We start from the raw sequence: 20,517 nt of genomic DNA, 5'->3' as shown, positions 1-20,517 counted from the left end.
ATTATACTATTAATTTTTTTCCTGGCCTAAAACGAAAGGCCTGTGGTAGGTTTTAAGGCTGAAGTGGAAACTTATTCTCAGCTCTCATCACTACAGGCAGTCCCCAGTTATCGGCAACCAGGTCTTATGGCGCTTGAGTAGTGACGAAAATACTGAATTTTTGGGTCCAATCCCTGGTTATTGGCGGTGCAGTCTTGGTTATCGTCATGCCATCAAGAACAGAACCCCCACCGATAAACGGGGATTGCCTGTATTCACATTTGTTACTATTACTTAAGTAACAATATCAGCGCAAGCTGGAACTTGCATAGGTATGAGATGTCCGTATATGAACAGCCATCATGCCACAAATTGCCTGCATACAGGTATTCTCCTACTTAAGATGGGGTTAGGTTCCAAAAAAACCATTGTTTGTTGGATAAATCATATCTTGAATACAGCCTAGCCTACACTAGGGTAATCAGTACCATCTTTACATATAGGGTAGCCTAGCCTACATTACACAGTATATTTTATACATATATGGCATAGTAATTATTAATTTCAGCTAATTCTCTAAGTTCAATACATATTGGCTTATGATAATTCAGTACAGAGAGAAATTGAATAACATTAACAAGTTAGCCTAGGGTTATGATGATGATATGGTATATTGTATACAACCAAATACAATAGTCTAGCCCTACTGTACGTATATTATGTTTACAATTTAGTAATTTATTAACCCTTTAACGCTGAAGGGGTATAATAAAAATTGTCTCCCGTATGCTGGGGGGGTCTCAAAGTGAGCGCCGAAGCGGAAAAAATATTTTTTTCAAAAAATCACAGGGCGCTTAGTTTTCAAGATTAAGAGTTCATTTTTGGCTCCTTTTTTTGTCATTGCCTGAAGTTTAGTATGCAATCATCAGAAATGAAAAAAATATCATTATCATATATAAATAATGCGATATATGATAGCACAAAAACAAAATTTCCTATATGATTGTATTTAAATCGCGCTGTGAGCAAAACGGTTAAAGCTAACGAGTTAATTTTTTTTTTTTGTATTGTACACTAAATTGCGATCATTTTGGTATATATATAACACATTGTAAAGCGATCAAAGCAACACAGAGAAAATATCATCACAAAATAATGCATGAATTCGTAACACGCGGACATAAAAAAAGTTTTTTTTCAAAAATTCACCATAAATAGAAATATTGTTCTAGACACTTCCAATTTGTTTCAAAATTAAGATAAATGATTGAATATTACTATACTGTAAGAGTTTTAGCTTACAATTGCAGTTTTCGACCATTTCGGACAAGTTAAATTTGACCATGTGTTGAATTTTTTTATATTTTTTTTATATGCAAATATTTCAAAAATGAGAAAAGCTACAACCTTCAATTATTTTTTGTTGTATTCTACATAAAATTGCGCACATTTTCATGTATAAAACTCTATGAAACGCCTTATATGAAATGGAGCAAATATTACGAGAGTGCGACGTACGCATTTCGGAGATTTGCGGCGGAGAATCCGTGCGCGGAGGGAAGTTAAGTTTTTTTTTTTAAATTCACCATAAATCTAAATATTGTGCTAGATACTTCGAATTTGTTTCAAATTAAGATAAATGACTGAATATTACTAGACTGTAAGAGTTTTAGCTTACAATTGCGTTTTTCGACCATTTCGGTAGAGTCAAAGTTGACCGAACATGGTTTTTTTTCTATTTATCGTGATTTATATGCAAATATTTCGAAAATGAGAAAAGCTGCACCCTTCAATTATTTTTTTTTGTATTCTACATAAAATTGCACACATTTTCATATATAAAACTTTATGTAACGGCTAATTTAAAATGGTGCAAACATTACGAGAATCGGACTAAAAAATTTATGATTTTTTTTCGGAAGAGTTACTGCGCCGACGTAAGGAAAAAGTTTTTTTTTCATAAATTCACCGTAAATTGAAATATTGTGCTAGAGAATTCCAATTTGTTGCAAAATAAAGGTAAATGATTGAATATTACTAGAATATAAGAGTTTTAGCTTACAATTGCGTTTTTCTACCATTTCGGTCGAGTCAAAGTTGATCGAAGGTTGAAATTTTGGCACTTATCGTTACTTATGTGAAAATATTTCAAAACTGATAAAAGCTACAACCATGGATTGTTTTTTGTTGTATTCTACATAAAATTGCACACATTTTCATATATAATACGCCATGTAACAGCTAATATAAAAGGGTACAAAAATTATGTCAGAGTGACAAAATAATTTCTGAGATGTGTCGCTGATGTTTTTTTAGTGCGAGAAGAAAGAAATCCGCGCTTGCGCGTCTGGGTAACGATTGTAAACAAAACAACAGCTTGATCCGTGAGCTCCCAGCATCCCCCAAGGCGCGTGATTCAAAAGTTTTTGCCTGGTAGGCCTATAAGTATTTTTCCACGAATTTTTAAAAAAACTTTTTATATAGACGTACTATACGTCCAATCGGCACCCAACAGACAATTTATGTCGATGTATAATGCGTCCAATCGGTGTTTAAGAGTTAATATAAGCTAATACTGGAGGTTCAATGCATTCTGACATCATAATGATATATCAGCAGAAAAAATAAATTGGACACGAAAAGGTTATCAGATTTTGACCGACATCGCCATAATTGAGCAATGTCAGGCTTCTGATGGCTACGTATATTCATGAAATAAAAACACAACGAATATGCATCTTTTCCGTGAATCTTTTAAAAAGTTATACATTACTGTACCCAATAATATTGTATGTATTCTCATATTGTATCATAAAATACTAACAAAGCAGTCAATGTTTTGGTTTGGAAATCCGCTGATGGCGAATACGACTTTGTATTGCCGTATTTAACTCAATTCGGAGCAAGTTACCTTGCTTCTAGTTAGCATAAAATATCTAGATACTTTACTTATTATATTTACAACGTGTTTTCAAGTTGAAATGAATTTAATACGTCTTATGAACCAAATTATTTTTTTTCGTTAACAGATTGCATTGTGGGCATGTTTGTGTAAAAAAAATGTTGTGATTCCGTTCACTATTTTCACTTCATTTCATCGTAATATGAGCTTACAGTTACGTTATTTACCTTTTGTCGGCGCGAAAGGAACAGTAAAATGTATTCTTTCAAGTGTATCTACAGTTGTTTTTGATGGCCTAAGTTTACGGTTTTATCCTTGTTGCCAATGCACATTTATAGTCATTAACAGCTCGAAGTGTTCTCAGCTTATTACATAAAAATATATCAGTCCTATTCTACATAACGTCATTTACATCATATTTAAGGTTAGTTATCTAATTCAGTTATACTTAGTAAAACGTTTCCCGTTGTTCATGGCTGTACACATTTACGCAACAAGTATAACATTAAAACAATATTTCATCATTCTCTTTTTTTTTTTTTTTTAACTTACTTAACTAGAAGATGGGATAAAGTTAACTATAAGATGAGATAAAATTAGGCAATTGTAATTTGGTCTCTCTCGCGCCCTGATTGTAGGTACGCTGCTGCCTTGCACCCATTACAAGGAAAATTTAAAAATATTTTCAAAATATTGTCATAAGAATATTAATTGCTAACCCATCGTAAAATCGGATTATCGTAAGACGAATGATCTAACTTGAACACTACCTGTACAGTATGTTCAATTATGAACAATAAATAATTCAAAAGTCAGGGAGTAACAAGATATGGCTACATGGTTCACTTGATATGAATAATTGGTTTCCTAGCTAAAACTAGCAGATGTGTCCTACTAACAAATATAATACATATCAAATGTAGTCACCGCTATCAGTGAATCTTTATCATATTTAAACAGTTCAGATAAGTGGCTAAAATATAACCTTTACATGCTATTAAATTACACAGAAACAAGATTTTGAATACACCATTATCAGGTAACAGTCAAGTTTTCATGTTGTCCTATTCCTTATAAGTTCAGCAAGAGAAATCATTATGTTACAGTAAATATTATTATATAAAATTACCATACTAGGTAATTTTTTGATAAAGTGTAGAATACCAGTGACTAACATCTACATCCATACTCTGCTGCAGTAATCCAAGATCCATGAAAACAACTGGGAGCAACCAAAAACTGATACCCCTGCAAAAAAGAAAATATATTAAGGCTTCACTTTAATATTTGGCTCTAAGCAAGATAGGAGTATTATCATACTGCATGCAGATGGCTCATTAACTTTAATAGCATGACTATGGTTTATTCTTGCTTGATAAGTATATTTCAGTTTATTGAACTTCATTTGTTAGAAAGAAGAGCATTTTATTCAAAACTTGGAAAAAACTAATTACATAAAAAACTAATTACATAGACTTGACATACTAACTTAATTCATTTTTATTTTATTTAGTTCTGTGTAAATGGAAATTGTGAAAATAAACCAGCAAATGCAATTGAATCTGCTACAACGGCAATAACAACAACAACTGCTACCACAGAGGCTCCTAGTAAATCTAAAGGCTTTCGGGATTTCTTCAAGAGAATACGTAACCTCTTTAAAAGGTAAGTTAAATTTTAAATATCAACATATTGGGAATTTAAAATTATTTGAATTGATTTATTTGCAATTTTCATGTCAGTCCATGTTGACATTTTTACATCAGGCTTTGGTTATTATCATAAAATTTTCTCCAATCTTTTAATCTTTTCCACTTTCTGCCTTAATTCCCATCTGGTATAGGTCCCTATCGCCATGATTTTGGTCCTCCCACTGGTCATCATTCTGCTACTTTCCATACCTACTACTGTTCTGACTGACTGCGCTTCTCTATCCCTCTCAACACTTGCCCAAATCATCTTAATCTTTTGAAAACTCAAGTTTTATGCAGTCTCGGGACACCACATCTCTTAACAGCTTTAATTATAGCATGATCTTCCCCCATGTGCTTCAGCTACGAATCTCATTTCCTAGTCACACTACTTCAGAATCTCTTCTATTTTCGTTGTAAGTGCTGAAGTCTGCTGTATAGATAATTAGTAATATGGCATTTTTATAATAAAAGTAGATTTTATATAATACTTACCAAGTAATTACTTTGTTAACAATTATGTTCACACAGCATCCTAAATTCAAAATTTTTGGTAACGGTTGTTGCCAAGATGGTTGGAACAGGCCCCCATCCATTGCAATGGGAGGGTGAAAGCAACGGTAGCTATATGGTGTCATTCTATCTATTGTCGTAAGTCCATGAAAAATCAGAGGGGAGGAGGGAGGGCTCTGGTTCAGTAATTACTTGGTAAGTACCATATAAATCTAATTTTATTAAAAAAATGTAATTTTTATATAAGTAATTTACCTAGTACACGTAATTATTTAGCTGAATCCCACATTGCAAGGGGGGGAGGGACGAATGGACTATTGTGATTCAACACAAGTATGTTAATAACCTTTACTAGAAAAAGATGGCTAACACTGTAACAGTGCATGTCGCTTCCTCACCTGGTAAGAGAGCTACAGAAGGTGATTACTGCTTCTGGTTGGTGGTCAACCTTGTAGTGGTGCAGCGGTGTGCTGGGAGTTGCCTCTACATTGGTGGGAGTCTTGCAATGGAGGATATGCTTGATCACTGACAGGACATAATACTGGAAAAAATTTCCCCTTGCCGTGGGTGCAGTACCATAGCGACAAACCAGACAACACCTGTCACCAATTCTGACACAAATAAAAACACTACCTATTCAATTAATGCATCACTTAAGCAGTGTACATCTAATGACAGCCTTTCCAACGGCAGTTGATCGAAGCCTGGGATCTAGCAACAGCACTGACAGAGGGGGCAGCACCCCATGGGGAAACCCCATCAGCTTCCCTTGTACCTCCAACATGTCTTCTCCCTGGTGCAGGAGAGCGGGACTGACCTTCGTCTAGGAGTGCTGACAGGACAGGAAGCCACCCCCTCCACTAACACACCACTTGACACGATCACTGGAAACCTCACACTTATCCATGAGAACATGTAGTGATGCTCCTATCTCTGACACTGAACTTACAACTAAATTAATCTTCTCATCCAACTTAGCACTAATCTTGACATGAGACTGGCATCTTGACATGAGATTGGCAATGGTATCAGGGTTGGAAGCTTGGGAGCTAGAATCTGACATAGCTAACTAGAAGAAAATAAGCCAATTGTAAAAAGCAAATCAAAATTGAGAACAGGTCGAGAAGACTAAAGTTAGTACTCCAACTTCAGCCAGAACTCGCAAACCACAAATCAGCAGTGCAGAGAATGACTTGTTTTCAGTTGCATGGCAAAAATAAATGACGCTGTACAGCTACCGTCGCTTCCATGCTCCCATTGCAGTGCCGGAGCCTGTCCCCCCTTCCCCCTCTTGGCAACAGCCACATTTCCATGAATTTTGAATTTAGGATGACATGCGAGCATAATTGTTAGGAAAGTAATTACTTGGTAAGTTACTTGTTTAAAAATACAACTTTGCCCCTCACTATATGTATAGTATCTCTTTTCTCTTCATGTAGGGTTTTTTTTTTTAAATACTACCCCCTTAAAATAACGGATGCGACACATTGTGTTTTATGATGTTTGTTATTTTCATTTTAGAATTCTAAGTATCTCCTATGACATCTGTTACATACAATATATACACTGTATAGTGCTTTACTGTACTCCCAGCTACACCTCATGCAGTGTCCAAATGACCACCAATTAATTTTCTCCCTTCCTTCATTACTGAGTTTGACTTTGTTTACACAGGTTTTCAATTTATATCTTCTGCATTCCACTTTCAATTTATATCTTCTGCATTCCACTTTTAAGCAGTTGTAAGATCTCATCCTTTGCATGATATTAACACCAGCAATTACCATTCTATAGCCTCCCTGAACGCCTTTGCAGCTTCTTCTATGACATAGTAAAGAACTCTGTGTTGACCCTTGAAGGACACCAACACTTAGCTTGAATTCTGTTGTGGGTTAATGTCTTCACTCTAGATTTTTGTGTGGTCAACTCAGAAACATAACTTTTGATGTTTTAGTATTTAAGAAGCTAAAGAAACAGGGCAGAGTCCAAGTTTAGTTTTATATTAATTACTTAATTTCCAGGTATCTGTACTTAAGGAAAGATCTACCAACTTATGTATTTACATCAAAATGGACTTTGACCAACCAAACAATGTGCTCTGTAGCTTGCGGTGGAGGATGGCTTATGAGCAATGTCAGCTGTGCCACATATGAGGGTAAAATAATTGTCGAGGATGACATGTGTGACCCAAAGGATAAGCCTCCAAACAAATCAGCATGTAATACTAACCCCTGTAAAATTGGAGATCCACTGCCCTCACCCCCATCTGACAGGTCATTACCCTTTCCAAGTGGATGACAAAAACTGGAAGTCTGCAATCTACATTAAGTTAAAATTAAAGCAGTTTGTACTAAATGTTACAAATATTTAAATAAATCTTTGTTTTAATAATCTACATTACCCATTATCTAAATGTCATGAAAAATATATGAAAAATATATGAATTTCCAAAGGTTTGTACTGCACTTTTGTTATCTTGCATGAAACAGTAGGAATCAATTACACAGGTTTATAATTTTCTTTAATTGAAAAATATTCTGAAATTTGTAAGGAATTTGGTTCTTAGACAAATTGTAAGTGATCAACAAACTGAATGCCATCACTGGTTAAAACAAGCAAAACAGTAGTTTTCTAGGGTCTTCTAAAGCACAACTTCCTGATTCAATACAGACCAATTTCATTAAATAAGCACTCCTACTGAAAATAAGGGTTTATATGCATGAAATAATCTGTTAAAATTTCTGAAAAAATTAAAATAAATTCTCTCTCAACTTTTACTGAAACATCCAGCTACTTGTGGAAGGCAAGATTCTTGAGCTCTTTGGCTACAGTATCAATCCAATTAGAGAACAAATGACATTTTGCTCCATTACAGTAATTTAATTTTAACTTGTATTCAATCCTTGACCATTCAATATAAATCATGTATTTCAAATTTTTCAACTCTGCCCCTGCTACTGCACTGTATCACACACCAATATTACTTACAAGTGTGAAATCAAGAAAGTTCACAGTGGTTACATGCCGGCATCAGTGTACTCAAGGGCAATATGAAACAAGGTGATAATGACAGGAGATAGTGAGCCACTCGTCTATCTGTTACCACTAGTCTTGTTTTGATTCCTGTACCTGTAGTATTTACCTATAAGTGATATCCTAAGACAAAGAGGGAAAGCTGATAGCACTTCCTCTAATGCACAAACTGTTACAGAAGAATCAATATGACTTAGTAGTCTTGCTATACTACTTAATAAAATACAGTAATATATAAATTTTCATAAAATAATTATTTAGATTACTTAACTAGTGTTAAAGATAAGTTATCTTTAATAATAAGTTAAGATTCATCCCAGATAAATAATTATCTCCTGGCAGACAAGTTCTGTCATGGCTGACAACATAGCCTAATGCTTTCTGAGCAAGTGGGTGCTTCAGATAAAAAAGAATAGTTTAAGATCACTGAATTCAAATTCTTAATTCTATCAGGGTTAGTCCAAAAGACCACAGACTACAGTAGATGGCACATACAATTGTACAGGAGCAATGAGACCTCTGAAGTCAGAGATATGGACACTATGCAGAAGCCACAAAAGCACAGCAGGAGTCACAGACAAGCACTGAGACAGTAGGCAGCATTCCATGAAGAACAGGTTAGCAAATCCTTAACTTAACCATGGCCCAAAGTCACGTCCAGGAACAAAGGGAACCATCTTTCAGCAAGGAAAGAGGGGTCCAATAAAAGAATCTCCAAATGAAGGTAAAGAAATAGCTGGAATCACATGCAGTGCGCACGTAGCAGTAGATGAAAGGAGCGGCAACAAAGAGATTGGGATATCTTTTCAAGAGCAATGGGGAGATCATCTGGAGAGGGAAAGCTTTGTAAGAAAAGAAGACAAGGGTGGAAAAGGCTGATGATGGCTTGACATCTCTTACACTCAATACTCGACGGCTGATGATGGCTGACATTCTTACACTGAATACTCGACAAGTGAAGGCTGTATTGCAGAAAAGAAAGCTGCATCAGATGAGACCAAGTCTCGACAGTCACTGCTGCAGAACAATAAGATAAAAGGAAAAGCTGAAGGAGGCACCAGCTGCAGTACTGCAGCAAGGTACAGAAAAAGCTGGAGGAGTCGCCAACTGCAGCACCGAATGTGCAGTTTATACACTTGCTTTTGATCATAAAGGAATAAGTAATTAACCACCAGCCCACAAATACACCAGATAAATCTGAAGGAACAGCATGACTTATCACTCTTGCCGACACAGATATACTGCGGCATGATTAAGGCAAATTCCTGTAAAATTATCTCATGAAAGGTGAAGGATGCACATCACAAAAGAAATACGGTCTGTATTCCAGGCAAGCAAAATTACTACACAGTAATGAAAATTCAAGACAAACAGAAATCAAAACATTAAATTTTATTGATTCGCAACATAAATATCAAACTAATTTTAGTTATAATAAAAAAATATATACGTCAATGAAACTCCAAACCACATACAAGGGAGAGCACAGCACAAACTACGTACTATGATAATGTTTACAACTCAGTTTTTGTTAAAGAACACTACTACTACTACTACCTACTCTAAAGTAATTATCAATTAGTAAACATATTATGAACCCATCATTGACTACAATAAATCTAATGTAACATTCATCAGCATTGATAAATCTCAGTACAGAAGCAAGAGGTTTTGGCAGAAGACAAGGAGATCCCCATAAAAAATGAAGACCTTACCTATCTTTTTACAACTGTTTTGCTCACTTTTACCAGATTTTGGCACTGATTTTCTGCCCAGCTTAGCAGAAGTCTTTAGTATGACTGTGACTTGTATGAACATACAAAAAATATCTCCACAATTATTCCCTCCAAGCTATTCTTTTGTGATGCTTTGTGATAACAGATCAATTACTTTTTCCATGTAATGTATATATCTAAATATGGCCTCAACAGATGAATGTAGCTTAGTATTTGAAAAGGTCCAATATCTTATAACTAAAGTTTAAGATTGGAGATTTATTGTATTTTTCCAACACAAAGGATGTAAATGATAAAATTTGACTGACCTTATATGTATACACTATGAGAAGCTAGACTTCAAAACTATTTGGAATTACTTTCAGAACATCAGTCCTGGAGAATAAATGTACTACATTCAAATAGATTACCCGAGCACTTGGTTCTAAAATTAGTTGAGCAGTAATTTTGTATTTTATTATACGTATCACTATCTGTTAAGCCAAATGCCCGTAAATAAAATACAATGTAGAAGTTAGTTCCCATGAATAACTTATAACCAAAAGGACTGAATTACATTGTTTTTGCTCTAATGATGAAACTTTTCAAAAACTTTTTGAGAGAAAAATAAAGATGTATATTTTTACCTTTGTAATGATTTTCCTGAATAATGAAAACTTCCCATGAGGAAATTCTGTTGCTCCTACCCTCTATGCTAATTAGTACCTCTCCATCTTCTTTACACATTGTATTCTAAGTTATTCTTAAACTGTATATGTTGTTTTTAAAAAGGTAAGTCAAGGGATATTGAAACATTCTTCATTTGCAAACTTTTTGACAGAATCAAATCACAAAAAATTGAATATCTGTTTTTTAAAGATTTAAAGAATGCATCCAGCATTTTGCAAAAGCTAATAGAGCTGTTCATGGAGCAATTTTTTATACCTAAAAAAATGAAATTGTCAAATCTTACCACTCATTGAGGGTTGTCTCTCCTTATCAGTACATATCATCCAGGAAATTTGAGATGGACAAAGCAATGTCTGGAACATATCAAATAGATAATCATAGCTTGTACATCTTCCATTATTAATTAAAAATTCTAACAAACACTACCAAATGATTTACTGAAACTCACTGCAATGAATTATTTATGTAACCCTGCTAGTACATGCCCCATCTCGAAGGCATGGGACACTACATAAGAGGGCTAAAAGTTTTCTTTGGCTTTCTTTCAGCCCAGCTAAATTGTTTCCTTTCACTTTTCAACAATTCCCTTTAGCTACTTAATTATCCAATTTCTTTAATTTTATCTTGCCCTAATCTTCACTTATTTATGACCAAAGCCTTAGTGCAAGCCCAGTAAAAATCTATAAATGTGGCTTAGTGGTCTTAATAAACTGATCTATGATAAAAATAATTATGTACATATAAGGAGCACAGACAGTTTCTCTGATGAAATTAAAATATTACATATTGGGAATACGTATTTGAAAAAAAGGCAATACAGTGTTAGAACCAACGAAAACATGAAATGAGTGTGGTTCATCGTAAACACAATGCTAATTTTCATGATAAAATTAATTACATGGATACTTACCTACTGTTAAAGTTAGCTTTATGTTTGTGCCATTTGGTGCAATTGGAATTTAAAAAAAATCAAAATATGCATGGATAACTTGCTAGGACTGTCGTCATATTCACCTTTCCCACCAGATGGTGATAGAATGTTTATGTTCTGTCATATGAGGCATCTCGTGGACAAGGGGCAAATATGCAAAATGTTACTTTTGAGTTACAAGCGTTTAAAGTCAGGTATAGGTGGCAGACTTGATTATTACAGAATAGTATGTTACTATACATCATTAGAATCCTCTATTTTCTCTTCCCTCTCTCTCTCTCTCTCCTGTTCTTCTGAAGGGTTTTGGGAGCTGTTTTTTATCTCTTCTCTCTAATTTGCTATCTCTTTCTTCTATTTTTTTTAACTCTCTCTCTCTCTTTCTCTCCCACTGTTCTTCTGAAGGATTTGGGGGATGTTTTTTATCTTTTGCTCTCTTTTTCTTAAATTTTTTGCTCTCTCTCTCTCTCTCCCTCTCTGTTTCTGAGTTTGGGGGGGGTTTTTTGATCTCTCTCCTCTCCTCTCCCCTTTGAATGAAGGGTTTTGTGTTTTTGATCTCTCTCTCTCTCTCTCGTCCCTCGTTCCTGTTCTGAAGGTTTTGGGGGGTTTTTGAATCCTCTCTCTCCCTCTCTCCCCCTGTTCCTGTGGGTTTGGGGGGTTTTTGTCTCATCTCTCTCTCTCTCTTCCTCTCTCCCCCTCTCTCTCTCTCTCTCTCTCTCTCCTCTCTCTCATGTTCTGAGGGTTGAGGGGTTTTGATCTCTCTCTCTCTCTCTCTCTCTCTCTCTCTCCTCTGGAGAGTCTGGGGAGGTGTTTTGCTCATAACTCATTTTCAATGGGGTTGGCGCATTCGCCCCTTGTCCACGAGGCGCCTCATATTTCTTAATGACCCCCCTTCACTCTGACAAGCTTACAGACAGAATGGAGCTTGTCAGAGTGTGAGAGTGGGTAACTCCTAGAGGTGTCTTGTCAAGTAGGGTTGTCTGAGTAGCAATACTTATATTTTGGGGAAGTAGTCTTGGGTCATCCACCAACTGACTTGGGAGGTCCGAGAATCACTCCCTCAGGAGGGTCAAGGTCGCATTGTGGTGCATCTCAAACTTGCTCAATACTTCCCTGATCATGCTTGAAGAGTGGGAAGGTGTAATGGTCCAGATTTGACAAATCCTGTAACATAGTGTCCATGGCACATGTAAGAGGATCAGGGTGCGCCAATGGGCAAGCAAAACAGAGGAAGACGATGGTTTCTGGAATGGAAAACAGGTCTACCATTGGCTTGCTCTGCAACTTCCAAAGGTCTAGACATACCAGGGGACCCAGGGTCCACTTGGTGGGAAGGACCTGCTTTGATGGCTCGGCTCGTCCACCACCACATTCAACTTTTATTGGATGAAGCGAGTGATACATGTAACTCATTTGGTCTGCTCACAGTAGTAATTCTCATGCAGCTTGACAGAGAGCGAAGGAATGGGGTAACACCTTGCAGATGCAAGCTAAGGACATGGTATTGTACACTTGCACCACAACTGTCTTGTTGCGTATAGGTGTGTAATTTTCTGAAGGCCAAGCTGAATTGCCTTCAGCTCTCTTATATTAATATATAAATTGTGTTGTTCTGGAGTCCATGTCCCTGAGACCTCTTGATCGTTTAGCAGGGCTCTTAAACCTATGTGCAAGGCGTCAAAAAAGAAGTTTGGGTCAAGGTTCAGAGGATGAAGGGACTTCCCTTTTGACAGCCTTTCTTCTGATAGCCACTACTGCGGGTCAGGTTTTATCTCTGGGGTGATTTGAAAAACATGACTGTCAGGCTGTCTTCTTGTTCCAGCTGGCCTTCAGATTAAACTGGAGTACTCATATAGAATCAGCCCAGTCTGACAAACATTTCCATGGAGGCCACAGTCCCCAAGAGACTCATCCATTGTTGGGTCAAACAAGACAATAGGGTTATAAAACTCCCAGACTGTTTGAAAGCAGCTAGCAGCTATACTTTTGTGAGACAGAAAAACCAAAAAATACCCAAGAGTTCACTGTCCTCCTCAGAGAGAGGATTTCTTGAGAAGGGCTCAACCGGGACTTCTGGAGATTTATAAGAAGGCTCAGCTCTTGGGTCAGAAGAATAATCTTGTGTGTGTTCTCCATGCACTTGTCCTTTGATGGGGATTGGCTAAGCCAGTCGTGTTTCTATTTCTTTCATCTAATTAAAGACGAACGTTGATTCCCACTAATTAATGCTATTTCAATGGCAGAGCCAGGACTCATATGAACACTTGAGGAGCTGTTGAAAGACCAAAGCAGTCTGAAACTGGTAAACATAGTCTTGGTGAATGGATGCAAGGACCAAGTGGTTTGTCTCATGTTGAATTTTGTCTTCAAGATAAAGTGATTGAGGGCGTTTACATCAAGGAGTGGTCTCCAACCTCCTCCGAGCTGGTGTCCTGAAGCTCTTGTGGCCCTTTTGTGTATGAGGGAGGAGACTTCCTCCCAAAGGGCTTAAAGTCTCTCAGAGCCTACTGACCAAGCTGTGAATGTGATGGGAGAAGTGACTAAGAGGGGGGGTGGGGCCTCTTTAAGAATGGAATGACATAGCTATCCTATAAAACACTGATAATACAAAGCTCTGCTCTTCTTATCAGCCAGCTCTCCCAAAACTCTAGTAGCCTGGTTCCTATATGCACATGACAGACTTCAATCTCACTTCCGATGTGGTTTGGAAGAGCTCTTCTTGATGGCTCCGAATGAAAAGCAGACACTTGGGCAGGACCTGAATGGCGTCCGATGGAAGACGTGGTCCTAGCTTGAAAAGGCGAAGAGTCCGTGGGATGCCTAGATGATTGTGTCAGCAAGTCAAGAGTATTCTTTATTAAGTTGGATGCTATCTCTTTCTTGAAGCAAGATCTTGATGATCCTCAGTTTTCTTGACCAATGCACCCACAGCCCAATCAAGGAAGTTGAAGATGTCAAATACTTTGAATATGTCCTTAACCAGAAGATTCAATCCTGTGAACGTAAACATGATTTTGGCTGAAAACAGATCGACAAGACAAGCCAATAAGACTGGAGAAATCCCGTTGGGAGGAGACAGCAACTCCCAAAAAGGGAGCCTACCCAGTTACGTAGGACAAGGACCCCCTGCATACAAGACAAGAAAGAGAAAAAGCGAGACACTTTACTTCGCTTTCTTTTGGTGGACAACCAGTCTTCTATTCCTTAAAAGACTAATTAGAGGAGGATGAAAGGATGAGGAAGCATGTCCTGTCATCCAGCTGGGTCCTTATTAAGAATGGTCGAAGTAGGTGAAGGAGAAGCGCCAGGTTCTGGGTGGATCTCCTCACAAGGAATTTGAGATTTAGGTCTAAGACCCAGGAATAGGACCCAAAGGGTTATTCAGCCCCATCATGAGGTATGATTAAGAGCAATGGTTAAGTGTGTACTCTTTATGGGAGTAAAAAATTAACCCTTAAACACCAACTGGACATATTATACGTCGACTAAAATTGTCTGTTGGGTGCTTAATTGACATACGATACATCAACTACAAAAAGTTTTTTTTTTAAATATTTGCGGAAAAATAGTTATAGGTCTAATTTGCAAAAAATCTTAAATCACGTGTCTTGAGGGATGCTGGGAGTTCACGGATCAAGCTGTTGTATTGTTTACAAGTGTTAACCAGGCGCGCATGCGCGAATTTCTTTCTTCTCACACTGAAAAGCATCAGCGACACATCTCAGAAATTATTTTGTCACTATGTCGTAATGTTTGCATCGTTTTATATTAGCCGTTACATAAAGTTTTATATCTGAAAATGTGCGCAATTTCATGTAGAATACAACAATAAACAACCCATGGCTGTAGCTTTTATCAGTTTTGAAATATTTTCATATAAATCACGGTAAGTGCCAAAATTTCAACCTTCGGTCAACTTTGACTTGACCAAAATGGTCGAAAAACGCAATTGTAAGCTAAAACTCTTCCATTCTAGTAATATTCAATCATTTAACTTCACTTTGCAACAAATTAGAAATCTCTAGCATAATATTTCGATTTATGGTGAATTTTTGAAAATAACTTTTTCCTTACGTCCGTGCGGTAACTGCCAAAAAAATCAGAAATTCTTTCATCAGTTTGTCGTAATGTTTGCACCATTTTATATTAGCCGTTACATAAAGTTTTATATATGAAAATGTGCGCAATTTCATTTAGAATACAACAAAAACAACCCATGGTTGTTGCTTTTATCAGTTTTGAAATATTTTCATATAAATCACGATAAGTGCCAAAATTTCAACCTTCGGTCAACTTTGACTCGACCGAAATGGTCGAAAAACGCAATTGTAAGCCAAAAGTCTTACATTCTAGTAATATTCAATAATTTACCTTCATTTTGCAACAAATTGGAAAACTCTAGCACAATATTTAGATTTACGGTGAATTTAAAAAAATAAAACTTTTTCCTTACGTCCGCGCGCGATAACTGCCGAAAATCTCAGAAATTCTTTCGTCAGTTTCTTGTAATGTTTGCACCGTTTTATATTAACCGTTACATAAAGTTTTATATATGAAAATTTGCACAATTTCATGTAGAATACAACAAAAAACCATCCATGGTTGTAGCTTTTATCAGTTTTGAAATATTTTTATATAAATCACAATAAGTGCTAAAATTTCAACCTTTGGTTAACTTTGACTCTACCGAAATGGTCGAAAAACGCAGTTGTAAGCTACAACTCTTACATTCTAGTAATATTCAATCATTTACCTTCATTTTGCAACAAATTGGAAGTCTCTAGCACAATATTTCGATTTATGGTGAATTTTTGAAAAACACTTTTTCCTTAGTTCCGCGCTGTAACTCTGCCGAAAAAATCAGAAATTCTTTCGTCAGTTTGTCGTAATGTTTGCACCGTTTTATATTAGCCGTTACATAAAGTTAATATGAAAATGTGCGCAATTTCATGTAGAATACAATAAAAAATAACTCATGGTTGTAACTTTTATCAGTTTTGAAATATTTTCATATAAATCACGATAAATAGAAAAAATTCAACCTTCGGTCAACTTTAACTCGATCGAAATGGTCGAAAAACTGCAATTGTAAGCTAAAACACTTACATTCTAGTAATATGCAATGAATTACCTTAATTTTGCAATAAACGGGAAGTCTCTAGCACAATATTTTGATTTATGGTGAATTTTTGAAAAAAAAAAAACTTTTCACGTCCGCGTGTTACGAATTCAGGCATCATTTTGTTATAATATTTTCTCTGTGTTGCTTTGATCGTTTTACAATTTGTTATATACCAAAATCATTGCCATTTAGTGTACAATACAAATAAAAAAGAATTAATTCATTATCTTTAACCATTTTGATCACAGCGCGATTTGTATACAATTATATATGAAATTTTTTTTCACTCAAATATTCCAATATATATATATATGATAATGATATTTTTTTTTATATCTGATGGTTGCATACTAAACTTCAGGCAATGACAAAAAAAGGAGCCACAAATGAACTCTTAATCTTAAAAACTAAGCGTGGTGTGATTTTCTGAAAAAACTGTTTTTCCTCTTTAGCTCTAATTCCCGAACGCCGCCAGCATACGAGAGACACTGGTAAATAGCGGCTCGGTGTTTAAGAGTTAATGAAAACTGAAGATAAAAAAGGGTATATATATTATATATATTAGTAAAAATATGGATGATACAAGTTCTTAAAATATTAAATTTATATTAAAATGCTAAAAATCTATTATATCTTATTAAATAAATCAATTTCTTTTAAAAACTTTAATACAGCTTCTCCATCTGCATCATTATCCAATATCTTTGCTAAGGGCTTGCCTGCAAGCCCATGCTTACTGCTGCACAGCAGCATACGGTTGACACTGCACAAAAATATGCTCAATTGACAACAGGCTGTTACAGTGAGCACAATCTTGAGCCTCAGAGCCTTCTAACAAAAATTTATGAGTCAGGTAAGTGTCCAATTCTCAACCTGCATAAAACTATATCACTTCTGTTTTTATGGAATGCTGATGACCAGAAGGATACGCTGGGTCAGATAGTTTATGCTTTGTATTATTTGCAAGAGATGACCATCGGGCCTGCTACTACTTCTGTCAGATATAAGATTTAATCCTTTTATGTAAATTTGTGTTGGGGACACTGGGTAAATCATCAGAAACATTAGTGCTGGCAAACTTAACTTCTGTGTCTGCATGTTCTAGATACTTAATTGGCCAGATTTTTTCGCTAAGGATGTTACTGGTATCCAGCTGTTCTTTCAGGCGTACTTGAAATAGTTTAGAATTTGCCAACCCCATCTCTGGATTTTGATCCACCAGTAAATATCTTATAATTTTTTCGCATGCTGCCGATCATGCTCTAAAAATTTGGATTTTACTTCCTGTGGGGGTGAGTTCCTTTTACATATGTCTGTAGAGCATCGTTCTATAGTAGGTACAAGCCATGGTGGGTGGTCTGGATACTTAACTGGCCAGATTTTTTCGTTAAGGATGTTTTTGGTATCCAGCTGTTCTTTAATAGACTTTGGATTGATTATAGATTACAAACACTCAAACAACATTATAAAACAATGTCACATATGTAACCATATGTAAATAGTACATATGAGCAGTGGCGGCTCGTCAGCAGGCACTGTGGGGAACTGCAGCACCCCCTAGATTTCATAATATATATGCACAAAATTATGAATATATACATGAATTTGAAAAATCATTTTTAAAGGATTATCAATAATCCTTTAAAAATGATTACCATTCTCTTGCTTTTGTAAAAAAAAAATTAAATGAAACAATATGAGGAACTGCTGGTTGCTCAGCAGTTCTTATCTTGCTAGTAGGGTGATAATGTAGCCAGCTCGCATGTAAGGGTGATGGGAACACTGTCTCTCGAGCAGTGTTAGCCTAGCTGTTGGAGGGTGAGGGTGTGATTTGGAATTCGTCAATAGCCTAATCAATATGTAGCATTAGTGATAGTGATCAAATTAGTGACGATACTAATGATATGTAATGTAATGCAGAATAATCAACTCAGTGGTGAGTTGCAATAAATGGGAAAAAATGATAACCACAATAATGTCAATGATACTAAAATTCGAAATAGCTTTCGGCAGCTAAAATCAAGGAATAATAAAAATATATGTAACAGCACCCCTATGAATAATAGCCAGGAGCCCCCACTGCATATTAGGTCCGAATCGGCCAATCATGTGAAGGTCCGAATGAGCCAAGGTCAGAATAAGCCTGTTCCCACAAAAACTAACGTTAAATTGTGAATAAACAACCAAAAATACTGAAGGAAACTGCAATTTCTATTACTTATGTTAAACAACGCAAATGTAACGTCAAAAATGAAATATAATGCTTACGATACTGGTCATATCGTCGAGCAAAGTCGAACAACGGGCAGGAGGTTTAGACAACAGGTCAGCTGACGGCACGGCCGGCCGCCGGACTGAAGGCGCTGAACGTGAACTGTCAAAGAACGTGAAGATATTGTTTACATCCGATAAGTCCCTGAGACGCTGATGAATCAGCCAATCAGAACGGAGTTTGGCCAAATGCTCGATTCTGATTGGCTGATTCCTGGTGATGCTCGTCGCCACGCCCACCTCAAGACAGGACGGAGAGTAGGTGAAGGAATAGCGAGTAAAAACTAAAAGAAAATTCTTCTTTTTTTTCTTTTTTAAATAAGTTATTTGAAGTTTTATAACTTAATTTATAATGTCAGGATTTGCCAGAATAATTTATGAATCGATTTACACTACTTTGCAGGCCTTTTTTCTGGTTTTATTATACGAATATAGAAAGCAAAAAAAAGAAAAAATTATTATGCAATTGTGATTAACTTCGTTGGCAATGGTCCAAATTTGGAGCATGACTACACCCACCCCGCCATCCTACCCCACCTCTATCCAACAGACCTGGCTGGCTACGAGACATCATTGTCTTGTATGTGGGTTGGTACCTACATACGTGACATCACATGACAGCATAGTATACACTAGTGCTACCAAAGATCTACTACCTACCTACATAACTAGACATCCCATCACAGTACATTCACTTTCAATGGAATGAGAGGTATTGCAACACCCACTAATACATTGCAATAAGTTATATAAACGCAAAAAAAAGAAGTTTGAATAAATACTTGGCAAATATAAAATATAGAACACATCGTCATACTCTGCAATAAATGAACAAATGTGGCGAATATTTTGTGGTAAAATGTGTTAAAACTGAGTCAGTTGTCTTTTCACTACCACTTAACAGGAGTTGAATTTTTCTTGAAAAGAGAGAGAGAGAGAGAGAGAGAGAGAGAGAGAGAGAGAGAGAGATAATGCCACGGGAGCATAATACGTGTGCACAGATCAGTCCAATTTTAGACCTATAATTTCAGTGAGTATTAAAAAAAACGAACAACAAAAGACAGTTCAATCGATAACTATTTTCGGGGAGATTGCTTGAAAAGTAATTTAACAGTCATTTAAGAGTCAATAATATATAATGATAATGATAAATACGATGCAAATACAAAGGAAAGCTGAAAAATGTGCAAAACTATTGCCGAAAAATTTGAAAATAAAGATAAAAAAAGATATCTGATGACAGGATTCCCGCTCGACTCGGGGATTTTAAAAAACACACTAACCTGGCTCCTCTGTGAGACTTGTTATTATAAGTAGGTACAGCGAGTTGTTCATGTAAACTTTCAAAATATTCAGCGACAAATGACGCACCCTTTAGTTGGAAACATATCCAAATCACTCATTGTTAACTCTATAGATTTTGTAGAGAAAACTATGAACAGGAAGATAACTAGCAATGAAATCATTGTGAGCTTGAGGGCAGATGATTTTTTAAGACCGTCATAAATTAAGAGAGAGAGAGAGAGAGAGAATGTTCTCCATACCAGCAATCAACGTTCATATTTTCTGTGTTCCATCTTCAACGATCCACCCTTTCCTAACGATAATTTCATAGTGCAACTGCTTTGAGTATCCTTAAGTGTGTGTGTGTGTGTGAGAGAGAGAGAGAGAGA

General features: G+C 36.2%; 1 protein-coding gene and 1 long non-coding RNA gene across 3 annotated transcripts in view; one reads left to right on the top strand and one right to left on the bottom strand.

Moving 5' to 3' along the window:
• Positions 1-10,482, top strand: part of LOC135206747 (A disintegrin and metalloproteinase with thrombospondin motifs adt-2-like) — a 315,467-nt gene extending 304,985 nt beyond the window's left edge. For both annotated transcript variants that reach the window (XM_064238233.1, XM_064238243.1), the window contains exons 13-14: positions 4,395-4,546; positions 7,107-10,482. In XM_064238233.1, the coding sequence (XP_064094303.1) occupies positions 4,395-4,546; positions 7,107-7,383 (429 nt within the window). In that variant the 3' untranslated portion in view covers positions 7,384-10,482. The remainder of the gene's footprint in view (positions 1-4,394; positions 4,547-7,106) is intronic.
• Positions 108-18,947, bottom strand: LOC135206764 (uncharacterized). The gene is made up of 4 exons (XR_010312833.1): positions 18,842-18,947; positions 10,807-10,876; positions 7,315-7,404; positions 108-4,129 (listed from the first exon to the last, which is right to left on the bottom strand). It is a non-coding gene; the product is annotated as an uncharacterized LOC135206764 (long non-coding RNA).
• Positions 18,948-20,517: the final 1,570 nt, after the last annotated feature.

This window comes from Macrobrachium nipponense, chromosome 11 (genome assembly GCF_015104395.2).
Source record: "Macrobrachium nipponense isolate FS-2020 chromosome 11, ASM1510439v2, whole genome shotgun sequence".
Lineage (NCBI taxonomy): Eukaryota > Metazoa > Arthropoda > Malacostraca > Decapoda > Palaemonidae > Macrobrachium > Macrobrachium nipponense.
Note: the sequence above shows the minus strand (reverse complement) of the source record. Positions and strands in the feature narration are given on the sequence as shown.